Source organism: Antedon bifida, chromosome 10 (assembly GCF_963402885.1).
Source record: "Antedon bifida chromosome 10, ecAntBifi1.1, whole genome shotgun sequence".
Lineage (NCBI taxonomy): Eukaryota > Metazoa > Echinodermata > Crinoidea > Comatulida > Antedonidae > Antedon > Antedon bifida.
The window spans coordinates 7,335,494-7,361,598 of NC_136235.1; the positions used below are offsets into that span (position 1 = coordinate 7,335,494).

Sequence of the window (26,105 nt, forward strand, 5' to 3'; positions counted from 1 at the left end):
ACAAGGGGTTTATAACACATGTTCAGATGGAATGTGCAACAGTTAAAGCTGCAAAGACAATCAAGGGGTTTATAACACATGTTCACACGGAATGTGCAACAGTTAAAGCTGCAAGGACAAACAAGGGATTTATAACACATGTTCACACAGAATGTACAATGCAAATAATGGTATAGTAGTATAATATAATAGATCATTTTTTGCATTCAATTTCATACTTTTGAAAACTAAAATGAACTGTACTAATTAGAAATGATTAAATCTTAAAATGGTCCACTTTGTTGAAACTTCATATGTTCAATGTTCACAAGGGGTCGATGAAATATATATTTATTACTTGGAATTTTTAAAATATAATAACATAATATATTTACTCTTAGGTAGTTAGTTTTAGGTACGGAAAATAAAATATTGACCCATGTATTTTTGATTACATTTTAATGAATCATGTGTGCTATCTTCATTAACTTCATTGTATTTTCTTCAAAAGTAACCATTTTTTGCCTTTTCAATGTCAAATTCTTAATATATTTAAAAATTAAAATATTTTGCATATGTAATGAGATCAAAAGATAGGCTCTGACTAAAAAATATGATGTGCCCATATATGGACACAGTGATGTCATATCACTACCATATTTGGGCACATCACACACTATTTTGATAGTGTAGACAGAGCTTTAGAAAGTTATATGTGTACAGTTTAATTGCAGATTATGAATAATATTATAACTTAATGTAACAAGTAAAGAGTATATAAAACAGGTACCGTACTTAAAATGAAGGTTATTGTATACTTATACATTAAATGAATTAATCTTTTGTTTCAATTAACTTTATCATTTTAATAGTCAAGTTGTATACAGAGACATCATTTGAACAATTGTGAAACATTAAACCATTAAAGATGTAGTCCCCCTGAAAAAATAATTCTTAAAACAAATTTTGTTGAATATTCCATTTTAATGTAACATAATAGTTATCCACTTTGACCTAAAATTGGATTGAATAAAAATGCATTTACCTGAAAAAAAATGTAATTTAAAGCAAAAAATGGTCAAATTGGCTGGATTTTTGGTTGAATTTAACCATTTATTTTGTCATTTTATAAGTAAAAACATTATTTTTTTTCGTTTTTTTTCTATGGAAGTGATTAACTTTATTAAAACTACAAAATAACATATTCAAAGTCTGATTTAATTAATCTTCATTTTTCATGTTTTTGGGGAACAATACATCTTTAAGGAGATGCCCCTTTCCTGTGAACAGAATGGATGGATAATGTTCAATCTATGTTATAACAATATAATAATGGGTTCTACTGTATTTAAACAAGAATAGATTTAGTATTTATTCAAAATTGGTACTCTAATGTTTACTTAGATTAAAATAAAATTCTGAGTTTAAAAAATGATTTTAATACTTTATTAGTATTGTAATATAATGTACTTCCCTTGGCGTAAAGTATAAATCCCACTAATAAATAGATAAGTGTAAATATTGACAGTTTTAACTGTGTTTAATTGTTTTTATAATGTATAAAGTGGTTTATAAATTACACCATGTAACCTTCCTAAACTGACGAGTATGTTTGGAATCATTATTCTACTTAAGTTGCAGCAGTAACTAATTTGTTTTACTGCAGTAAGGTTACCTCTATGGTATGATATTGTTTAAATGAATATGTTGAGGACAATCAAATTATTGATCAAAATGTTGAGAATCTCAACAGTTCTTTTCAGAACTATATACACATAGTGTACCGCACACTTTAAATAAATTAATAAACTGGTTTAGGGTACAACAATGTAGTTATTGCAGTAACTGTAATAGAAGTGTGGTCCCATGCTAAAGTAGACAATCTCACTATCATAAACAAGTTATATATTGAGTACAATTATACTGTGAGTAGTTTATTATCATAATTATTTATTATATTTCTGTGGTTTGCATGTTATTGGTGTTTTTGATATAAAAACAATTTATATTTTTATTAGCTAAATTTATGATGCTAGATTTGTACATAAAATGCATGTTTTTATATTGAAGAATCATATAGTTGATTGGTTTGCCTAAATAAAAATGTTTTAATAGATTCTCAGCATAAAGTTCATAATGAACGATACACAGTAATTAATAATATTTATTACTGTCATATAATATTCATTGTACCGACTTTTCAAAGGCTTTGCGATAATAAAAAAATATTTCCGCACACTATATTCTATAAAAAATACACAAATTCAATTCATAAGTTTTAGTTCATTCAATAGTGTTTAAAATGGATAGTACTGTTAACTGTATCGTGTTTATCGACACATAATAATAATAATGATACACAGCAAGGACGTTCATGTATTCTATTTATTAACACTCCTTTATCACATACAGCATGGTCAATCTAACCTTTGGCCTCATATGAGTGGCCACATGTGCCTTTATTATAACAGTCGCATAACAGTAACTAACCTCATAGTGATCCTATTGTAGTCAAATCTGCTGGTTGTCGATTAGGACTTCTCCATTACAACATAATATTGACTATGATTATAATTACACTGTTTGGTACCAAAGTTGGTAACATTTTTTGCGATTCAAAAATTTAAATTATGAACAAAATACAGGTCCTACTGGATGTTTGTGTTAAGCTTTGTCTACACTATCAAACTAGTTTGACAAAAAAAGTGTGATATTGCCCAAGTATGGTAGTGATATTACATCATCATGTCCATATATGGGCACATTACATTTTTTGTCACAAAAAGTTTGATAGTGTAGACAGGCTTTAGCTAAGACATAATCATGCTATATATTTTATGAACACAGGTATATAGTACATAATACATTAACCTCCGAGATACCATGAAACACTTTTTTCATTACTTAATGTAGGTTAATATAGTATATATTTGTTTTTATTTTTAGATGTAATGCAATATTATGTGTAAGGTTGTTGCAATTGGAAATTTACTACAGAATAGTATGTTAAACTGTAAACAAAATAAAAGATGATATTTCAAACAACTCGTACTATTATATAATTTATTTTCATTTGTTAATTGCGTGTATCTCGATAAGACTGTATAAAAACTGCATAACTGGCCAGCCTTTTTCATGTTCAGAAACAAAACGTGAGAAATTAGGTCAGCTTTATTTTACAAGGCAACTCTGACATAAGCAGCGCCCGATATATATTCTTTGCTCCTATTGATGACGCACGGCTACATACATATTTAATTATATTATTCAAATACACTTTCTAGGGGCAGTTCAAAACTATTTCTGGTTATTTTGATATTTGTATGGATGCGTGATGTGTAACAGAAACACTCTGATAGCTTAGATTCACATACAACTGATGTATTTGCCCCCTAAAAACATGTAAAATGAAGTCCGACTTTGACCAGTCCATTTTGCAGCTTTAATGATGTTAATCACTTTCGTAGAAAAAAAAACTGAACAGATTAATGTATTCACATTATAATAAGACAAAATAAACCAAAACCTCATTGATTTCCAGTCAATTTGAATATTTTTTTTGCTTTAAATTACAACAATTTTTTCTCATAAAATAGTGGGTCAGTATTACACCCAATAGTTAAAAATCATTTTATTGTCTATACAATTTTTAATCATCAAATGTAATTTTCTTTCCTTGAAAAGGCAAAATCTTGGCTGACTGTTCTTTTTGTTTTCGTTTTGCCTCCCATGATGGATGTAATTTTTCAACTGGAAGGTTCTTTTGCGGTTTCCTGTTTGACATGGTCCTTTGACCTGACATGGGTGATGAGCTGGAATTTTGCTTTACAAATCTGTTCATTCCCTCTGTAAATAAAATGAAAGATTTCTGTTTATTTATTTTATCAGTTAACATTTGCAATTCAAAGACAGAAATCAATACACAGTATAATATTTGTGAAGAACACTATACAAACAAAATCATTTTAAGTTGCTTTAAGCTTGGTTCCAGATGCAGGACGTAAGCACACTACTAATCACATTGCGATGGATCACCCAAACAGTTGCTTGTGTGATTGGTCAACTAACTTCCATTTCATCCAAGTGGGAACCAAGCTTTACTTCTAAAGCTCTGTTTACACTATCAAATTAGTTTGACAAAAAAAGCCCAGATAATGGTAGTGATATGCCCAAATATGGTAGTGATATGACATCATTATATCCATATATGGGCACATCACATTTTTTTTCTACAATCAATTTGAACACACAAAGGAAAGCATGCGACGTGACAGAAATTTCCAACACATCATCCTGTTGTATTTCATTCCAGCACAATTACTGATGAAAGATGAATGGGCAGTTAACATCTTCATATCCTAAAAATGTTATATTTCATATCTTATGCTACATATCATTGGCATAATATATTATATAAATTAATGATTTCTCATTATATAAAATACAGTACCTTTATTACTAAAATCCCTTGTCTCAAGGTCCGGTGGCAGTTCCGAGATTCCAAGAATATTTTTCTCTTTATTCATTGGTGTAGTTGTACTGTTGGGTCTATCAACAATCGCTGCTTTAGCTTCTGCTGCTCTTTTCTTAAATGCAGATCTTGTGTTTTCTTCAAGTTGTTCCCTTCTACCACGCATACCCTTTAATCTGTTCTCTCCTTGCCTACTGTAAATAACAAAAACACCATACACAAAATGTGCCTTTTGATCTACCATAACAAAAATAATATTGGTAGTTCCCATAATTAGTAGTTCCCATAATTGGTATATTACATTTGACATTAAGGAGACTACCTACTTTGACCAATCACTGGGTGCCACCAGTGTGCGTTTTGATTTGTGGCGGTAATTGCAAGCTCATTATGTATAAAGCAGTCAAATCATGTGACAAAATGTTTTTCTTTATGATTAAGCTAAATTGCCGCATTGCTTGTATCCTTAGGCAAGATACTTTACTTACGTTTGCCTCTCTCCACCCAGGTGTATAATTGGGAACCCGGTTAGATCAAGACACAACTTTGCGCTGATTACTAGCTGCATATATGGGAGTATGTTTCCATAGGTGTTTGATCAGGAAATGACTGGGGTAATAATGTTCAGCGCATTGAGAGCTTGCTTATATGCGCTATATAAGAATGAACTATTACTATTATTATTATTATTATTAAATCATTGTTAGAAATTAGACTAGCCAATCACCACAATAAACAAACTTTAATCTTTGCTTGTGGGCATCAAAGGAGCTAATATTGTTTATTTTACTTTTGTTACCAGCCTTTTGTTTTGGTTTATCATCATATTGTTATTTGTCATGCTATGCCATTATTAGCAATCCTGATTACGATCACATACAGTAACATCTTTATTTAATCATGACTCTTCTGAGTTCCTTTATCCTATGTTATTAAAACCTAAACATTCACATCCAGATCAAACACATCCCTGTACTGAAGTAAATTCTGAAATTCTGTAGCTTTTCACATTGTTATACAACCTACTGTGCTGTAGAGGTAACTTACTATAACTTTATTACATTGTAATAATTTCTTACTTTTTATCTTCCTTTTTACTTGATTTTACAGTTTTTCTATTTATCTTGGGTGAACTTGGCCGAGGTAAAACTGCATCTGATTTGGAGTCATCCTTTTCAATATCACTGCTATCATCTGACGAGCCTCTTATAAAGAAATCTGATGCTTTACTTCCCTCAACCGAATCCTTCTTGTCAACTTCTAATGTCCGTTTTAACTGACTTTTCTGTTGTCTTAGAATGGCTTGATCATTTGTGGCATCTTCACTGACATCCGAATCATTTGTATCATCATTACTACTATCACTGTGATCACCCTGATCATTATCATCATCACTGCCACTTTCTTTGTTATCACCTTTTACATTAGTATCATCTTTAATATCCATAGATTCAACATTAGATTTTTCAATTCCCAAATCCAAAGGTTTCTTTTTTCTTCTTTTTTTCCTGTCAAGTTCTCTTAAATTTAAATTACTAGTCAGTATACCTTGCTCTAAAAAAACAAGACAAAAAATCATCTGTAACGAATGTACTGAACAGAGTTGTACTTAAGTCGTAACAATGACTTAACCCCTGACATATGACTTAACCCCTGACACAATCTATTCCATAAAAGTTACAATACAATTAAAATATGCTACAGAAATATAACCATTTAGCAATGTTACTCTACCTCTGAGTGATTTCACTCTTTCTTGTATAATTTTATGTTGAACGATTTTAGTTGTTGCTCTTTTCAATGCATCATCCTTTAATAATTAAAAATATTGGTAATAAAACACAATGATACAAGGCAAAATTACTTAAATCTTAAAGTCTGATTTGTTATTAAACATTTTATAATCATTAATTATTGATTGATGGTATCGAAACTAATTGAACCATAAGAATGTTTGTGTTTAGGTTTAGGTCTTTAGGTTTAAGTTCTACACAATCTGGAATTACTTATGATGTGTTGTTTTAAAGCCTTGATTAGCTAAGAATATAAATATATTTCACCATTTATGTATTTGTTTGAAAGTAAAAGAAGGAAGGTGAAAATTGTAACATGATAAAAGTATGAATAAAGTGTACAAATAATGAATGTTTATAATAAGTGCGATGGTACAAATATATTTATGAATGAAATTATTTGTAATTGTACTATCGCACGAATATAAAAACATTAATTCTTTTATACATCTAAATCTAATAGAACTATTGAACCCCATGTGACCCACAATCATACAATTTAAAATTTATTTACGTATTATTAATTTTAGTCAGCAATATTAGTTTACTGTGATAGGACAGTAAGATTTATGTCACAACACTATTCTTTAATTACCTCCTGAGATTGAATATCAAAGGATAGCTTGCCAAAGAATGCTTGCCGTGAGATATCATCTGCAACTAAATCTTTTATACACTCAAGTTCCTCAAGAAGTCTCTCTACACGTCGCAAATTTTTCCCTATTTGTTGTTCTGTACCCTTCTTTCCTCGCAATTGTTTGACCTGACGAGACATCTGTCTGATTACCTGGACTTTTACCCTCTTCACAAGTTTTCTCATTAGAACAATCTAAAAGATGAAATTAATAAGAAAGCATAATGTATGTTATTATTAATAATTGTAATTATAATTTAAATTATCCTATATGAATTTTATTAAAAATGAATACTTTTAATTAATACTATACAAGGTTATACATTTAATTTGTATGGGGCAAACTAGACACATGTTTGTTGTTATGAATGTTTATCTACAGTATATACTGTATGCATAATAAGTATAGTACTGTGTTTAGTTTAGATAAATAAGTAATAATAAGGTTCGGACACAAAGTATTTGTGGGTGGGCCTGTGGCGAGGCAAATTTTGTTCACCGGCACCGGAAATGGTACTCTCGCACGTAAAAGTCATGATAAATGGCACCTCTAGAGTTTGCCAGAAATGACACTCCTAAGCGCGCTAGGAATCAGGAAAACGATCGTTTAATGTGAACGGGAAGTCCCCGATAATAAGGTACTTCCAGTACGGTAAACTATGAAATATAATTGTATTTTTAGTCTTTTGTTTGTTAATCTGTTATTGTCATCCAACATTATTTTCATGCTGATTCTTGTTTTGGAACTGATCCACCAACCAAATGCAAGGAAATTCAGTGCAGCCCAGGGTTTCCCATTTTACTGTATAAACGCGCACACACAACTGTGTTGTGTGAGTCCACTGTATAATTTGACATTTAGTAATCGTGATTATATAACACCTAAATAAATTCCTTTCATTTGATTCGACGATTGTGGGTCACATGGCGTTTAAAGGTACTTTTTTTTGTGTACGAAAAATCATTTTGAAATGCGGGACCATCCCCGCACAATGCAAGCGAGACATTTGGTACTATGAAATAACCAAATCAAGTAGATGCAGCTTAGACTTTTTTTCTCAAAGAACAATCAATTATTGTAATGCTCTTCTAATTTACTACAGTGGTCAGCGCACCGACTAAAAGTCGTTTGAAAGTTAATAAAATAGTATTACTGTATTAGTATTATTAACTTTCAAAAACGACTTGATGATAAACGTTGGCATGATAAAAGGGTTTAAGTAAAAGGCTGCGCCTACTACTTGAAACCGCCCTTGAACTTGAAACCGTAAGTGGTAAAGTAAATATAGGTAACCTAAATACTAGCACTAGCTAGCTTAATTAAGGGGTCTAGGCCGGGTAGGCCCAGCAGAGTAGGTAGGCCTATAGTTTAAAAAAGGCCTAGCTAGTCCTACTCTAGCCCAGGAGGCCTAGCCTAGTAGAGGCATATATATAGGCCTAGCCTACTAGGTCCTAGCCTAGGGCCTAGGCCTATTTATTTTAGGGCCTAGGCCTAGGCTAGGCCTACTACTACTACTAGGCTAGCTAGAGAGAGTAGACTAGCTATAGCATAGGCCTAGCCTAGAGAACAATTTCGTATCGTTGTTGTTAATTATTAAACGGATAATAAAAGTATAAAAATACCTCATTTTTTACTTTAGCCCTTTGCATTGTTATGTTTTGAGAAATTCAACACTAATGTAGTAATTTATAGCACAGAATGTTTACAGAATGTATTTTTCATTTACGACACTAGCGCCGCCGACACAACAACACACAACACATGTGTCACAAACACACAGCGTGTGAACTCTCAGGTCAGGTCAAGAGGCTATTCCCATGATCCATTCACACTAGGAGGAGGAAGGTGGGGCGAAGTTAATTTCAGAAAGTATGGCTGCGACGATGGCAGCGACGCTAGCTCCGCAGAGCAATGACGATGCGCGGAGTCGGCTGTTGGCCACCAGTGGTAGCAGTATTGAAGATATTGACCAGCTAGTAGGAATCCAACAAGAAGAATTTGATCCATTTGATGGGAACAATGATCAACCGGACGAATATGTTGATGCGAATCTGCAAGCTCCTCCCGAGAACGAGTGAGTGTTATCATCTTCACCTCCTACGCTCCAATATTGTCGGGGGGTAAACTTCCAAAACAATACCACACATGGGCCTAGCTTATAATACCCAAGTCAACATCTTTGTTGGTGGTGTAGGCCTAATAAATATTCCCAGTTTAGCTATAATTGCGTTGTGTATGTAGGTCTAATTGCAATGTATCATGATGCATGCTAAATAAAAACAATTAACTCCAGAACATCACATGTCTGGACTGCTGCTGTGTTTATGTCTACGAACTCACTTTATTTAAACAAGAATCAATGTATTGCATGATGTGCTTATTATAATCATGCAAGCCTTTTTTTTTTCTAGTTGTACTACGGCAATCTAGCAATAGGATGCTGAGATCAAAGCGTTCATTATCTGTGGCTGCGACACGATAAGTTCCATTCCCCTAACGAGGCACTGCGCGCCGCGGAGAATATATGTACATAGTACAGTAGTATTATATTGGTATTAGTCGCAGCCAGACATGATCAAAGGACTGTTACAAGTTCATATCTTGGCAAGGCAAGCTCAGTGTTCTGTTGTTAAATTGCCTTGGTTGTACTAAGCCTTTCCAGGTTACCTAAACTTAATTTTAAACCTAACCATTTAAATGATTTTCAGTTAGAAATTTATGTACTGTAGTAAAATCACGATGGGCTGATTTTGAATATTAAAGTTTAAAGTCGGTAAACTAATTGATAATGAGAATATAATATTTGTGCCATGAGTGGTTTTTTCTGATTTGGATATTCTCAGTCTTTTATCAAGTATATTATATTTCAACAATTATTACAGGGTATCTTTTCTTATAGAGTTTTTAGATGTGATTATTAATATTATTATTATACAGTATGAATTTTAAATTTTAACAAAAGAGGATAATATGATATCTTTTTTTTTTCATTATTAAGTACACCTATTATCTACACATTCCATTGAAGTGTCAATTATTGTGCTTTGATAAAACATGTCATTAATGCGGATATTTATTGAATAGAATTCCTCTTCCTGTTTGTATTTAACAATTCTGCACAAAGAAAGTACGGATCCGAAAGTACAATACAATATTTTTGTTTACAAGTTGAAAACTTTTTAAATAAAACTGTTTAAAATAATGATTTCAATGGTGTTTAAGAAACATTAATTAACCAATCTGAAGTGTTCTTATTTATAATTTATTTTAATTTATTATCCAATAAAATAACATAATCATGTAAAAAAAATACATTTAAATATTATTATTTGTTGTTGTAGAGTATATTCTATGTTGATTAATTATGATAAAAAGAGAAAAAAGAAGTTTAGATTTTGACCACTATGACAGACACTACACACTTTGTGGACATTGAGTATACAACAAGTATAAGTAAAAACGTATTTAAATTAATGCATTAGTTGTGATTTTTACAAACATTATGATTTTGTTTTTTAAATCATTACACTTACAGCCTATTGCAGCTTAAAGATTAATTTTGAGGTCATTCTTGCCTTGAAATCAATAGTCATTATTATTTGTGCCAAAGAGAAACCACTGTATTCACTGCTGATGATGTTTGTATTAAAAGCCCTGAAGTTCTTGAAAGCCTATAAAGTCAGATTTTAGAGCAAGATTGTATGATGAAACAATGTACACACAAATAAAACAAAACTATTGTACAAAAGTATATAAATTAGCATGTGCCAGTACAGCATCATATCAAACGGTCCCTATCCAATAAAGTAGTAAAGGATAGTGCAATTATAATTATGGAAATCAATCCATTGTCTTGTTTTGTCATTATTAGATGGTTTATTAGAGATTATTTAAATTTATTCAATCAATTGACAATAACACTGAGAACATCTATTAAGATTCCATTCAAAATTTAATTTAAAATTGGTTTCTCAGCTTTGTGTCAATTTGTTTTTTTTGTTTATGTCGTCTCTGGCTGACTCATCCACACAGAATATTCTTTAAATCAATTTCTTTTGGAAAGAAACTAGTTCTACTATAATTTTTCTTTAATCGTTTTTCAATAAGATGAACTCATGTCATTTGTGTCTTTTAAAGAAAACCTAATGTGTTCGCTAAGGTCATACAATCGGAATCTTAGTCATAAAACATGTCTCTAAAATGTTAATGTTCATTAATACTGGTAGTGGCTGTATTTCTCAATCATATTTAAAGTTAAAGATATAATTGTCCACCTGAAAAAATATTTTTTTAATTTTTTTGTTGTTGAATATGCCATTTTTATGTCACATAGTACTGTAGTTATTCCCTTTGACCAAAAATTGGATGGCATAAAACATTTATTTACCAGAAAAATTAGTCAAATTGTCTGTCAGTCAGACAATGGGGTTTTTTGTTAAATTTAAGTTTAAGTTTATTTTGTCTTTTTATTAGTGACATTTTTTTGTTTGTTTTTCTATGGAATAGAATAACTTAAAACTTCAAAATCCGATTTTATATCTTTATTTTTCATGATTTTGTGGGACAATACATCATTAAATAAATATTTAAGAATTTCTTTCTTACTTACTACAGTAGATACGATTTTACATTTTATTTCCCGTACTTTTCACTTAAATTAAATACTGGATCAATTGGTCATTAATATTAATGATTCACTCTAGATTAGAGAAATGTTGAGGGTGTTTCCCTTAATAGCCTATTTGTAAATATATTTTACCCAATCAATAGACTTATCACACTTATGTATATACTGAATAAACCAAAATTAGCCATTTTTGGAGTTAGAGGTACTGTGCTAAGAGCAATTGATCTGAAATAACAATTTTTTTAATGTGATAATTAAATTATATAGTTTTATTGATGTTTAGCTAATAGTGGATTTGCCCACACAACAACCAATTTTATTTAAGTTACCTACATACTGTATATAGGTAACCACAGTACATTTTAAAGCTCAAATACAGGCATAAATTTTAAATATTATAATATCTGGTTAATTGTACATAAATCAAATATTTTAAACAGAAATCAAGATGAAAAAACATGACTTTCCCTTAATATGGTCAAATACAAAATTTGGCAAAATTCTTCCATAAAAACCAGGAAGACTTTTTTTCAGTAGTTAGGTAGTTAATCTAATGTAATAACATGTCTAGAAGGTGAAAAAAGATGGTGGATATACGGTGGATAATTTTTGTTATAGCATGAAAATAAAACTCTGAAGTTAATGAAAATACCAGAAATGTAATATTCAAGTTATATTACCTATATTTAGTCATCTGATAACATTTTTTACCATGTTTATTTTTCGTAGCTTTTTAAAATTCCTCTCTATTTACAAAATTTGTGTACACAAGAACAGAAATTTTACTGTGTAATTTGAACTATCCCCCACTGATAAGAAAGTGCTTATTTTCAACAAGCTCGTGTAACACAAATAAAATCCCTAAAATGATGAAACATAGGGGAAACTATAGATTGATAATTATTGGAATGTATGATCAATAGAAATTTTTTGCCCGCACTAGCCTTTAAGAATCTGGAAAAAATAAAAGTAATTCATTTTGACAATTTGCTTGTTTGTAATGGCATTTGTCACATTGATGTTGGAAGAATAGCTAAAGGATAAAACACAGAAAGGTTAATTATTCAAAGTATACATACCCTGAAGTATTATACAGTTATTAAGGACAAGATACCTCTATTTGGAGCAAATTTATAACTGTAAATGTCAAAATATATTTAATTTTGATCTTTTTGACTATAAATAGTCAATCCAACTTCCCCTTTCCATAGTGACACAATTAAGGGTCAGGACTCTCCTGATTTACAAGTAAAATTTGATTCATTTTTTTTTTCTAAAATTAAATTTGATTTCTGTAGATGGTATCATGGACGCCTTGATCGGGCTACCGCTGAAATGCGGCTACAGAATAGCGGCAAGATGGGTGCTTATCTGGTTCGTGAGAGTGAGAGGAAGCCCGGTTCTTATGTTCTCTCGTACCTTGGAGTGAAAGGAATTAATCATTTTAGGTAAGTTAAGATACTATGTTTACTAATTTAATTATCATTTCTTTCATCATGGTGATTGTGATTATTTATTGATTTTTTGAACACATTGAAGTCATAATTAGTTCACATCAGTGACATCACAAACACTAACTACTAGGGTACACATGTGAAATGGATTTTGTCATGAAGTGCTGCCACTAATACTTAACCTTAACATACCGATTAATTGCTGCTTAGCACTGGCAGCTATTCATATTCTGCACCGCAATTTGATTTTTGTCAAGCTTTTCACTGCATAGTCTGGGAGAGGTTTTTTGTCATCCAATGAGAAGCGTTTGATACAGTAGGCATTCTGTTTGTCTTAGGTGGGCCATGCGTCATCAAAACTATGTCGCGCTAGATCTGTTTGCAGTATTTCCTTGTATTTTGCAATTTCTATTGATAAGATTGTAATTTTAAAAGCTGAATTTTCAGACGTACAGTAGCTAACATATATTTTTTTTTTAATGGTTTTTTTTTAGCAAAACACTACAGTGTTTATGTCGCATCATGGCATCACTAACAAATTAATTAATCCGATTTGGTGATACAGTACAGTATACTGTACCTGTACTCTGTATTATTATTATTATTATTATGATGGTACAGTATTACCCAATCACAACAGGTAGCATACATTAACAATGATCCTTGTGACGTTTTTATTTTTCACATGATCATACATTGTAATGTGTACTGTAAGTAAGATATTTGTCTTCATTGCTATACTATACAACTGATACTCAATCCTTAAACTGTCTACTTGATACAATGATATCAACATTTTAATTATGTACTGGAAATATTTTAAAATCATTAATTCAGTGCATATGAAAAATATATCACATTTGCATATCTGTTTTTATGTTGCTTGTGTTAAATTGATGTGTTTGTAGAATTCATTAAATACCCTGTACACTCTATTGTGACCCCATCATTACATGTTTAAACCACCTGTTTCCTGACATGATAAAATCAAAATAACTAGCTTATGTACCATTCTTATAAAACAAGCAAATCAATTTTAATATTGGAATAATTTATTATAGTAAAAAATATAATACATTTATGTTTTCTATTATAAAATCACATAAAATTAGAAAAATTTAAAAAACCTTTTAAGATGTGTATATATGCAACCAAAATATGATTGAATAATTATCAAATCTTCTTTTAATTAATTTCGTTTTTTTGATAATCTTAATTATTTAAAGCTTTAAAATAATGAATTTATATGTAATTTGATTCTGTAAAGGAGCACCGTGTGTCGGAGTGTAACAGTATGTTGAATTATTATTGCACTTTGCAGTTGCTATGCAGATGTAGATACAAGTTGAAAATATAAAATAAATATCTGTAATGATAAAATTAATAACAAAACAGATATTTATTGTTCTTCTTTAGAATACTAAATGAAAAGTGAAGCAAATGTATTGGCTCTTAAAATTAAAATCTTTGTTTGGTGATGGCCTATTAATAATTATCCTAAATAATATAATGTGGTTTTGAACTTGTTTGGGTTTTTTTTTTTTTTCAAGTTAAAAAGGCTTGCTTTTTTCAAACATACAACATTGTGTGTTTTTATTTAAATAACATGATACAGTATTAAAACAATGTTTGTTGTTAATTGTTCATTGATATACAGTTACTACTACTATTTACTATATATATATATACTATAGGTATTATCAATTGTCTGGTTAAAAATTAACATACTAAGCTTAAATGCACTATGATGAATGTCCTTGAAATAATTATTTTAATAATCCAATTATATATTGGTGTTTTTCACATGATATTAATTCACTGACATTCATGAATTAGATACTAGAAAGTGAGCAGTAAATAGTTTAAATGTTTACATCATTAGTATGGAATGAAGCCTAATGATTACATGCCATAAATTATGTAGTTTCATACTCATAATCACCATGTCAAGTGATGAGATTCTGTGGCCAATAGTTGCCAGTCTGGATCATGAGCTACTTCTATGGAGGCAGTGCTTGCATAATCAGTTGCCCGAGGTCCCACACCAACCAAATATTCACACTGGACAAGTACAGTATTTGACTTAAAAAGGTCTGTCCCGATGGGCAATCTTATAAAATCAAACAGATTTAACATAACCTAACATTTTGAGGCTGAAGAAAAGCAACAGAAAAATAAGATGGCCAGAACCAGTCAGTGTATAAAATTGATTAGTCTGGGCTCGGAGACGGGAGTTTTTTGTTAATATTAGTAAAAATATAAATATTTTTGCATGTTACGTTTTAGACAATGTGTACTTGGGTACATTGATGAAAGTTTTTGAAGGCTAGAAATTATTTTATATGCCTAGTAGTCTGGTAAACATTTGATGGGATGGGTATATAGCCAAATACAGTATGAAAGCCTACGTCATTCTTATCGGATGTTTGCCGTCTGCAAATCGATTTCTATACGTGTTTCACAAGTCTGTATTTTCAGACAAAAATTGCGGTCGAAATAAAAGCAAATAAATAAAAAAAAAGACAATAAATACAGACTTGGGGCAAGTCTAAAAATTGATATACAAATTACAAAAGATTTTAAAACAATTTTGTTTAAAATATTGATAACACAATTTATTTATTAAGGATGTTCAGTTGTAATGTTATGAACCACATAGTATACTTTAACAGTAGATGTCTTTTACCAGCCTACTGTATAGACAGATATTCGTAATGAAAAGCAGTGATAATCGAAGGCATTACAGCCGTTGTATTGATCTAGGAGTCTAATATGTTTCACACAGGCGCCAACCATTAGGCCTCAAGCTAAAAGACGTTGACACAATTATATTGCCTATCTCTGTCCATGGAGGATGTTATTTCAGAATAAACTTCTTTAATAAATGAATATACAGTACTTTTACTCTTCTGTTCTATTTTGTGCTTAAAGACACTAGAGCTACGTTTTTTTTTACCTAATTTAAGGTCACACACTACATTTTATGTAAAAATAATACTAACTGTTTAGATGTATTGCGATATTTGTTTTCATCTTAACGGTCAAATTTTTTGTCTTTAATGATGAAGTAAAAAGCCTATAAAACTGTACTGTACCCATATTGTGTACAACATTTTATCATGACATTCTTTAGGCACACAAAGAAGCCGATTTAATTGTTATTAGTTATTGTCAGTTGTCTGTCATTGTCAGTGACAAATAAACGAATAATGATGTAACAACAATTTACACACTATTGCATTGTTATAATGTGGACATATTAAAGGTTGACATTCCTCTATTAAAAGCAAGTGGACAGTATCAATTGATGTTTATGGTATCATAAATAATTCCTATTTGTGATATGGTATACCATGGAGGAATAATTGTTATTTTGTAATATCTTAACATTCTAGGAGAATAATGGCCTTTAAAAAAACACATTTTTGCCCTAAACAACACCTGCGTTATTGATAAAAATCATTAGCTTATTAATGACCTTGATGTATGGGCACTCAGCTGTTTTTAGCCCTTTGATCTCTTGTTTGGATGTACATGGATTATATTTAGTCTAGACTTTAATACCATTTAATCCTAATAAGCATTAATAGTATAACATTAATATAACAATACATTATCGTTTTGTTTTAATAATTCTTCTAAAATTCTATAAAACAAAATGGTGGATTTTAACTTTTAAATCACAAAATTCCATTGTAAAAAAATATCTTAAAATTAGAGTATTGATAGTGGGCTTTTTTATTTTTGTCTGTTTAAATAGTATGTTATTGTTTTCAAGACTGTTTTGTGTCAGGTTTACTATACAGTAGCTAACAAAACAGTTTAATTATAATAATATGGTCCAGTGATTTTGAAACTTGTCCAGACTTGCTTGTTTTTAAATGACAAGCAATTTGTTTGGAATAATTTGCTTATCTCAAATTTGTATTTGTCACTGTCACTAGTGTCAGAGTTTTTCACAGTGTTATCATGAAGTACTACAGTAACTAGGCTACGCTATCCATGAAAAGCATGTGTGTGAATTTTCAATTATTTTGATCATTATACTGCTTTTTTAAATAAAAAATGAAAGGCCTAGCTTATTTTATTCTTATTTGGTCATATAACAAATAACCATTATGTTTGGTTGGTACTGTAGTGCTATTAAGAGTGAATCTACAGTAATATTAATTATCTAGTCCCATTTTGTTTTGTTAATTTATTTAGTTTATACTGTAGAGGACGGTAAAATAAAACATGTTTTTTAAAGCCCCATTCCCTACGTTTTTTAGATCTAATTTAAGATCACAAACTATATTTAATGTAAAAATAATACTATATGGTCCTATTGCGATAACTTTCTTCGTCTTTAAACGGTTAAAAATGTGAAAAATAAGTCGATTCTAATAATTATAGCGGCCCGCTATAAATGCCAAAATGCATTGCGCGCGGATTGATTTTTTTGTTTTTCACCTGTAATTCGCCCACTTTTCGATCGATCGTGAGGCCAAAACAAATGGAAGACTCCTAACTTTTCAGCGAAAATACCGGGTTTTCCCCAATTTGTATCAACGGAGTCTGGCAAAAATAGAAAGACAATTTAATGCAGCAACTATACAACGTCAGGCTAGGTATATAGCTAGCGTACGATGTTCGTACGTTACCGATGTTTACCAGCTAGGCCTACAAAACTAAGCCTAGCTAGGCTAGGCCTAAGACCATCCACGAGAGGTCGATCGCCGCGAGCTACTTAGGTAGTGCATTGTTTCTCACTTTTTATCATAATTTACCATAAAACGTACATTTAAGACAAGGAATGACATGGTTTAATGTTTTTAAAGTGATATATATGTATTATTTTCCAAAAAACGTCCAAAATTGCAGGGAAGGGGTCTTTAAATGGATGTGATTATCAACCATGCCAAAGGCATACATGCCAACACTTTGGCCGGTTTTCCGGTGTTTCCGGTTTTCCACATTTTCTCCCAGATTACAAAGATAACTGAATTTTGATGGTATGGTTGTATGGTTTTCTGCATTAAAAAAAATAATATAACAAAACATTTACGATATTTAAGCCATTGTACGACTATCCTTGATCGTAATTTTTGTGATTTTTTTCTCAACGTAAAGAGGATTCCTCTCGTACTCTCGCATAGCCACCATGCAATACTGCTTGTGACGTCACACACTGCACTCTTACCTCTCAATAACAGATAGAGGGTGCTGTTGACATAAAAAAAACACCTCCCATTTTTTCAACTTCAGATGTTGTTATATGCAAAGGGATTGTCAAGTATAATACTTTCTTGACAGAGTCCACTATGTTAACTTTGTATCGGCATGGTAGACCTAACCCTAACCTTCAGCTGCCTGGTGAAAAGCCTACATCATTACTTAAAAGATGTATTGTCCTTTTGACTAATTCCAAAAAAAAAAAAAAAAAAAGATTTCGAAAAGAAAGGTTGTCATTTTGAAGTATCATAATAGTTATTAACTTTCCCCAAAAATTAGTATTTGTAATGTATGCAAAAGTATGAGTACTCGTGATTTGAAATCTTTTTTTACCTTCGCTCGCGATGATTTCACAGATGAAATGTAATCAAATTAATTTACCTGTTAATTACGTAAAGTTGTTGGTTTTGGCTCGAATTTTCGACTTAAAGTGAATAACTTTAATATTACTTTGATATGGCCAATTTAAATTTAGAATATTTTGACCTTCATTTTTTGTGTTTCAAGGGACAATACATTTTTAAAGTTTCTATAATAGGGCTACACTGTGCCTATAGGAAACTTTAAATCACACACATGACTCCCCGTGCTCCGATAAGCCTTAATGTTTTACATCTATTTTTTAATATAAAAATCTTTGTTTTATTTTTGATGTTGTAATTCATACCAAAGTTGATTGTGCTATTCTTATTCATATACTGTACAGATTACACAGTTTTCTTACCAACTTAAAAAATCAACATATTGACTGATGTATTGTCACTTTTCATATTGTTACAATTTTCATCTTTCAAAATTCACAAATTCACAGTTACGCCACTGTATACCATGTTTCCACACTTGTCCATACATTTAAAGTGTAAACTAACACTAATACGTTTTTTGTTTTACAGAATCACAGCAGTTTGTGGAGATTTCTACGTTGGAGGTCGTCAGTTCGAATCTATGAGTGATCTTATTGGTTACTACACAAATATTTCCTACATTCTGAAAAGTGAACGACTACAGTATCCAGTGGCTCCACCTGAGGTAATAAAAAAAACATTGACTATAAAAACGTTTTTGTTTTTAAAATTCAGTTTGTTTTATACAAGGATTTCCTATTGGGAGACAACATTACCATACAGTACTTCAAATTATTATGTAAAATAATCATCATTATCTGACACAGTTTTATTGTCAAGAGGCTAATTCACATAGCCGAATACTGATTTTTTTACAGAAAAGTTTATTAGGCCTACAGGTACACATTAAATTGCAAGACCATCTCCATGCGCACTCCATAGATTACGTACTGGAGGATATAGTACATACACAAATAATAGAGAAGTGTCAGCATGTTCTCAATACTTGGGGGGTTAAAACGAGGTATGAATATATAAACAAAGATTTATATTCACCGGTACACAATGGTGGGCATTTTTAACAATTATTGCACACCTTCATTTCGAGAGTCCTGGATATGCCCTTGGAACAAGTCAATTATGTTACGAGATATCGCATTGTTACTATAATATAAAGTCTTTTTTTAATGTATGTTTAGCCTGTTGATGATCGGAAACGGGTAATGGCGATACTCCCCTACACCAAAGTTCCTGACACAGACGAGTTAAGGTAGGATTTCATGGTTAAGATATTGTAATAAATGTATACATTCCTCAGTTTTTAACTAGAAATCTGGATCATGTACCTGGTGTATTGCCTACCATTATCAGAGTGGTACTTAGAACTTCATCATGACTTTAAAATGTACACAGGACCAACAGCTTAACATCCTAAAACAAGCAAGACTAATACAAACAGGCCAATAATCTGAAGCCTTTGCATCACTTTTGATTCCATACCAATCGCCATATTTCATTTATTAGCATTTACCTGATGAGTTTAAAATTATAATTTGTTTGTGTGATGCATTTTAATAGTTGATAGTTGTTTAAAGTTTAATTGCTGTAGTCTAATCTATTTTGATAATTTAAATAATATTACACCGTTGCAGATCTAAGGTGGGGAATGTGTTGCTAGGTGTAAAATACAGTGGTTAGCCACTCCATTCCCCTTTAATTCTAATTTAATATTAAATTAACTTTAATATTATAGTGTTTTGTTTATTATAAATTGTTTATTATTGTCCTCATTATTGTCTGACTTTTGTTTCAAAATATTTGCTTTTCTTTCCAGTTTTCTTGAAGGAGAAATCTTTGTCGTTCACAATGAGTTAGAAGGTGGTTGGCTATGGGTCACTTCACAAAGAACAAGTGAGAGTGGTATAGTTGTCAAAGACCTTGTTAAATACTTGGTAAGTATCAGGGCTAATAATTCTGTACTGTAAAAAATTCTTATTTAAATAAAAAAAAATTCAAATACCATATATCCTTCAACTTTATGTCAGATTTCACAAAAATGATATATATTACGGTGACAATGCACTATTGTTCACCCTATTGTTCATAGTAAAGTAAGTTTATCTTTATTGTAGCAATTAAATTTGCTATTAATTATTAATTGCTATTATTAATTGCTTTCACTCCGAATTAGAAAAAAACTAAACCAATCAAATTTAATATGTTTATTATATTGGGCTATAATTTTTTTTTAAGTAAAAGCACCCCGAAATCATCAACTTATCAAAAACTGTGATTTGCCCAAACATGTTAGTGATATACCTAAATATGGTACTGGTAGTGATATGACATCATCATGTCCATATATGGGCACATCACATTTTTTGTCAAACTAGTTTGAAAGCTTTAGAGATGAATATTTGACTTAAACAGTATTGTAGTTCATTAGTCTGGAACAGGTTAGATATACTAGCTGTATTCATAAGAGGATAATAATAAATTCACAATCAATATGAGTGTGTTAATCAACAATTACTAACATTTTATGCTCATGTTTAATTTATTAAAAATTACCTGAATCTATTAATAGATGAAATACCACTCTTGATAATAATAATCAAAACATAATTATCAGAAAACATTATCCAATAAACTAATCATAGGTCATTTTACTAGGATTGTCATTAAGTTTTCTGACTGTATAATGAAATAGTTATTGCAAAGGTGTGATTTGGATGAGTCATATACATTACTTGAATTGTGATGTCAATGTGTTAATGTGTATGTACTTTTATAATGTGAGGGATGAATCCAGAAATGTCAGTTAGGTTAAAGAGAGGGGATATAGGTATAAAAACTTTGTATATTTAATAATAGGCAAGGAGAAACTCTAAGTGCCTAGTGATATACAGTACTGAAAAGTAAAGACACTTTCACAGCAATTGTTGACAGTTTGTAAAACTGCATTATATAATATTTTTTTAATAATCATTAAACCAGGTCATACTTTTCTTAAATGTACGTTTTATGATTAATTATGATAAAAACAATGCACTACCTAAGTACTCATGTCGATTGTCCTCTCGTGGATGGTTTGGCCTACAGTAGCTATAGGCTTAGTTTTGTAGGCCTAGCAATGAGGTACAAACATCGAACGATATCAAAAGGCCTAGGTCTATTTTTAAACTGTGAGAAATCTGTGAGAATAAGAAATAGACACCCCATTATACACACCTGGAATCACATGCTTGATATGCAGAAATCATACCATTAGACCATTTGGGCTTTCATATGGTTCAAATTATATGAAAAACATTTGACATTCAGTTGAATAAACTATGTGGTACTGTAGGATAACGAAAAGATTGTAGAGGGGAAGGCGAAATAATTGGACGTGTGTAGCATTCTAATCTTTTATGGATTTCAGGTTTGAGTGGGCAGTGATTAAATTACAATTTTACATTTGTATATATCACTTTGGATTTCTTAATTCTAACATGAAATTGTAGTAGAATTTGTTTAAGGCATTTCTCTGATAGAGTTAGCTCTCCCAATACTAGACACCCTTGGGCTGTTTTGATGTGTGGTTGCCCAGAATTCGGGTATATTAATTGGTTAAAAAAAAGTACTTGAGACATTTTGAATGACAAGAAATAGGTTTGTTTGTAGAATTCATAGACTCCAATATTGGGAAAGTTTACCTGTAAATCTAACTTTAAATGTATACTGTACAATAACATGTCTTTATTCCTTAGTGGAGAAGCCAGACAATATCCAGAAAATATAAGAAAACTTTGGTAATTTTTATAAAAAAAATATGTTACTTTGACTTTTAGTTTTGAAGTTTGGTTTTATTTCAATTTTTTATTTGGATTGGTTATTTTGATTGATGTGCCTTACTACAAATAAAAGTTTACTTTTAAATTTTAAGAAAAAAGTAGATTTTTGGAATCCTGTCATTAACTAGTACTCTTTAATTTATTTTACATTTCTAACTTATTTTATTAACAAACACATCAGGTTCAATTCAAGTTATTTTTTTTAAATCAAATTAATATGAATAACAATGCATTATTCATCTAACTGGTTCCCTTTTCATCTTTTTGTTTGATAAACTCTTCTTTTAAAGATAAAATTAGATGAAACTAAAAAAATACATATTTTATTCCTTTGTGGTGGTATTTCATTATAAATGTTTAGATTATTAGGTCGCTGTTTATTTTAAAGAAATATGTACTTGACGCAATAATACATTTGGTTTGTTTGTTTTCCAGGATGCCAATGTAGATCCACATGAAGGAAAAGAGTAAGTAGTATTATAATAATTTTTTTTTTTTAAATGGTATTTTTTAAACCAAAAGAGAGTTTTTTAAAAATTACTGTAAACCAAAAGCGATTTTTTAAAGAATATATTTTAATTTTCTTTGAGATGACTCCTATTTAGTCTAATAAAAACTTAAAATACATCCATTGCACGGATTGTCTCAATATGGCTGCAGCAAGTTAACCAATAGGATAAGCTGGTTTGAAGCCTCTAAAAGCTTTCCACCCACGCATGTCAAACAAAAACCTGATGCTTACTGTGTTCTAAAATAATCAACATAAAAATGTGAAATGTAAGAATTTTACCAAGACACATTTCATTGTCATTCTGGAAATAAAGTTAATCGTCTACAAATAAATACATGTTTATATGCTGGCTAGAATGTCCCATCGAACTGCTGGCTGGGACGTCCCTTTGAACTGCTGGCTGAGATGGGATTTTCGAAAGGGATTTTCTGGCTGGACGTCCCATTGAAAGAGATTGTGTTCGCTGTTGTCCCCTAGGTCTAGCATTTGTGTTATTTATTGTTTAATTTGTATTGTTCATAGAAAATCTAAAGTTAGATTGAATATACTGTATATTATTCTAGTTTTTAAATGCGAATAAACAATTTAAGCAGAAAACAAAGTTATGCCTTTTTATATTGTGCTCCTTAATTTTTAATTTTCATTCTTTGTACCAGTGTTCCACCCTCTTATTTTCTGTGTTTTTAAAACCATTTGCAATTTACGAGATGTGATGTGTTTATGTGATTTTGTATTGTTTTTAAAACAAAAGACTATTTATATTTATTTAATAATTGTTTTTTTAGGTGGTTTCATGGTGGAATTACAAAGGAAGAAGCAGCTGAGTTACTTCTCAAAGGTACTGTAATATTTATTTTGTAGCTTATTCCACTGTAAAACTAGTTAAAAGGTAACTTCGGATTCAAAATGTCTATTATAGAATATACAGTAAACCTTTGCAACCACATTGAAAATAACCCCACTTTATTTCTGATGACCTACAGTTGGTAACTAGTAATGGAAATGGTGTTTTGCTATGTAAAATTGATTGTTCTTTCGATTTATATACATTGTCCTAAAGAACAATTTTTTAATATGCCATTTTAATGTCACATAATACTAAATAGTTGTTTTTATTATTTTTAAAAAAAGCTGCCAGCCAATGTGTTTTTGGTTAAATTTAACCATTCATTTAAATGTCATTTTATAAAAGTGAAAACACTATTTTTTACAGAAGTGGTTAACTTTGTTAAAATTACAAAATGGCCTATTTAAAATCTTATTTTTTTAATCTTCATTTTTCATGTTTTTCTTTAAGGTTAAATACAAGGTGTAGGGAATATATATGATTTATGTGAATGGTTTTTTATTGGGAAGATCATGATAATTATTATATCATTATTGACATATTCCATGGCTTGAAGTATGTGATTTACAATAACCATGGACATATAGGTCCATGCAATAACCATGGTACTTTTTTCCCCTGCAGATGGGGATATTGGGAGTTTCATTATTCGTAACAGTGACAAGAACCCTGGTGATTATTCACTGTCTTTTCGTGGTCAAGATGTTATACAGAGATTTCGCATTCAGAAGTTACAGGAGCAGTACATGATGGGTGGTCGGTACTATAACAGGTACTGTACAGCATTACATTAAGCCTGGTTTATATTTAGGCCAAGCGGTCAAACCAGGGAGCCGTTTTCTGTCCCTAAAGTGCCAATAATATCGGCTTGGGTTTCAGGCCAATTCACTTATATTCTGGTAGTGGAACAAGTCTTCGGATAAGAACTATGAATTGTTGGTCCAGTGTACACAGTTTATCTGTGTCCACAAGAACCCAATTATCAGTAGAGGGGGCTACAGTAGGGGGTTAACCCGATGAACTGGTTCACAAGATAGCCCCTGTATCAGGAGGATTACCACCTATCTGATGACAGTGATTAATTTACTATTAGTAATCCTTGGCCACATGTGCCTAAAGACATAAAATAAACAAGTAATTGGGATGCACACATCCTTCAAGGACAATGTGGTGATATACTTGGCATCATAATAGCCATTATATGAACCTCATTCAATTCTCTAAACTAGTAAGGTCCATAAGTATACGTCAATTACTTGTTACATAGTCATTCTGCAAATTAGTTGCATATTAAATGTTCAACTATGGCTATGACACCCTTACAAATCACTGTTTACAAATTTGAATTGATATTCTTAATGTTTATGTTACATATTTTAGCCTTGATGAAATTGTAGAGCATTATATGAAAGAAGAAATTGTTGATGGTCATACTTTGACAGAGCCTGTAAGACCAATGGTGAGTTAAAATTGTTATTACTATAATGTACTGCAATTCAGTCAAGCTCAAGGGTAGTAGAATTTTAATTGAGTTAAAGTAGCCTGAACCTAAAATACCATATTACTAAACCTCATAGATAACTTATACAGTATCTTAAACTGAATGAATTTTCATTAATCCAATTCAGTACAATAGTACAAAATGAAAAAATACTTAATACTTTTTCAAGTAGGCTGTTGTTATAGTTACTACCTGAGCATACATCACCTCAGTGTTGTTGAGGGCGCTGTGTTTTACTGCACTGTTGACATTGGTCCCCCTGTTGTTTCCCTCTTGTCGTTTTGTACTTACCTATCGTACCTAATTGGATCAACAAAAAAGAAAATTTACTCCTATAATATTCGGATTCAGATTAAATTATTATTTTTGTGTAAATATACCAGTTCTAGACATTTTTCATCAGATGTGTTTTGCTGTGCTGTACTACAGTTATAAGAGCTGTATATCGGAGCATAGTTATTGACTCTTTATTTACAGTATTTATCAAGATTGTTTTATTTTTTTTCTTGTAGAGGACGGAAATGCTAATGCAAGAGGCTGAGGACCGACCAAATGTAAACATGGAGGAAATACGCAAACGAAGAAGTAGCGGTCTGTATCTCATGAGTGGGGATAAATCGGTTATGCAGGGACATCTCAGCAAGAAAAGTAAGTTAAATGAAAATAGTTGCATCACACTTAAGCTTGGTATCCACTATGATACAATGCAAGTACGTAAATGATATGCAAGTGAGTTGACTAACCAACCAATTCAAATAATCCATTGCTTGTGATTGGTCAAATTATTCGTGTTGGAACCTACGTCTGTTGCATCCAAGTGATGGTCGAATTTACTTGCGTTCTTGCGTTGCCGCGTATTAGTCTCGTAAATTAGGATTTAAATCAAGGCTCAA

The 26,105-nt window shown here is 31.0% G+C and overlaps 3 protein-coding genes across 5 annotated transcripts in view; 1 reads left to right on the forward strand and 2 right to left on the reverse strand.

The window, feature by feature from the left end:
- Positions 1-26,105, reverse strand: part of LOC144853626 (peptidyl-prolyl cis-trans isomerase B-like) — a 45,218-nt gene that overhangs the window by 2,364 nt on the left and 16,749 nt on the right. The window lies entirely within an intron of this gene.
- Positions 3,514-8,646, reverse strand: LOC144853617 (uncharacterized). 2 transcript variants are annotated; one of them, XM_078711350.1, is made up of 6 exons: positions 8,501-8,646; positions 6,839-7,072; positions 6,185-6,260; positions 5,530-6,004; positions 4,430-4,626; positions 3,514-3,825 (listed from the first exon to the last, which is right to left on the reverse strand). In XM_078711350.1, exons 1-6 carry the CDS (start codon positions 8,525-8,527, stop codon positions 3,629-3,631), a joined length of 1,206 nt encoding a protein of 401 aa, XP_078567476.1. In that variant the 5' UTR covers positions 8,528-8,646; the 3' UTR covers positions 3,514-3,628. The 2 variants fall into 2 exon arrangements, with proteins under 2 accessions (XP_078567476.1, XP_078567475.1); XM_078711349.1 differs by having other exon boundaries at positions 4,430-4,644.
- Positions 8,735-26,105, forward strand: part of LOC144854724 (ras GTPase-activating protein 1-like) — a 29,201-nt gene continuing 11,830 nt past the window's right edge. Inside the window, exons 1-11 of one of the 2 annotated variants that reach the window (XM_078712677.1) lie at positions 8,735-8,952; positions 12,804-12,953; positions 19,067-19,202; positions 19,717-19,787; positions 20,352-20,469; positions 22,270-22,311; positions 22,789-22,820; positions 23,650-23,702; positions 24,336-24,483; positions 25,092-25,170; positions 25,725-25,860. In XM_078712677.1, coding sequence (XP_078568803.1) covers positions 8,750-8,952; positions 12,804-12,953; positions 19,067-19,202; positions 19,717-19,787; positions 20,352-20,469; positions 22,270-22,311; positions 22,789-22,820; positions 23,650-23,702; positions 24,336-24,483; positions 25,092-25,170; positions 25,725-25,860 — 1,168 coding nt within the window. In that variant the 5' untranslated portion in view covers positions 8,735-8,749. The remainder of the gene's footprint in view (positions 8,953-12,803; positions 12,954-19,066; positions 19,203-19,716; positions 19,788-20,351; positions 20,470-22,269; positions 22,312-22,788; positions 22,821-23,649; positions 23,703-24,335; positions 24,484-25,091; positions 25,171-25,724; positions 25,861-26,105) is intronic. The other variant, XM_078712678.1, reaches the window with a different exon arrangement.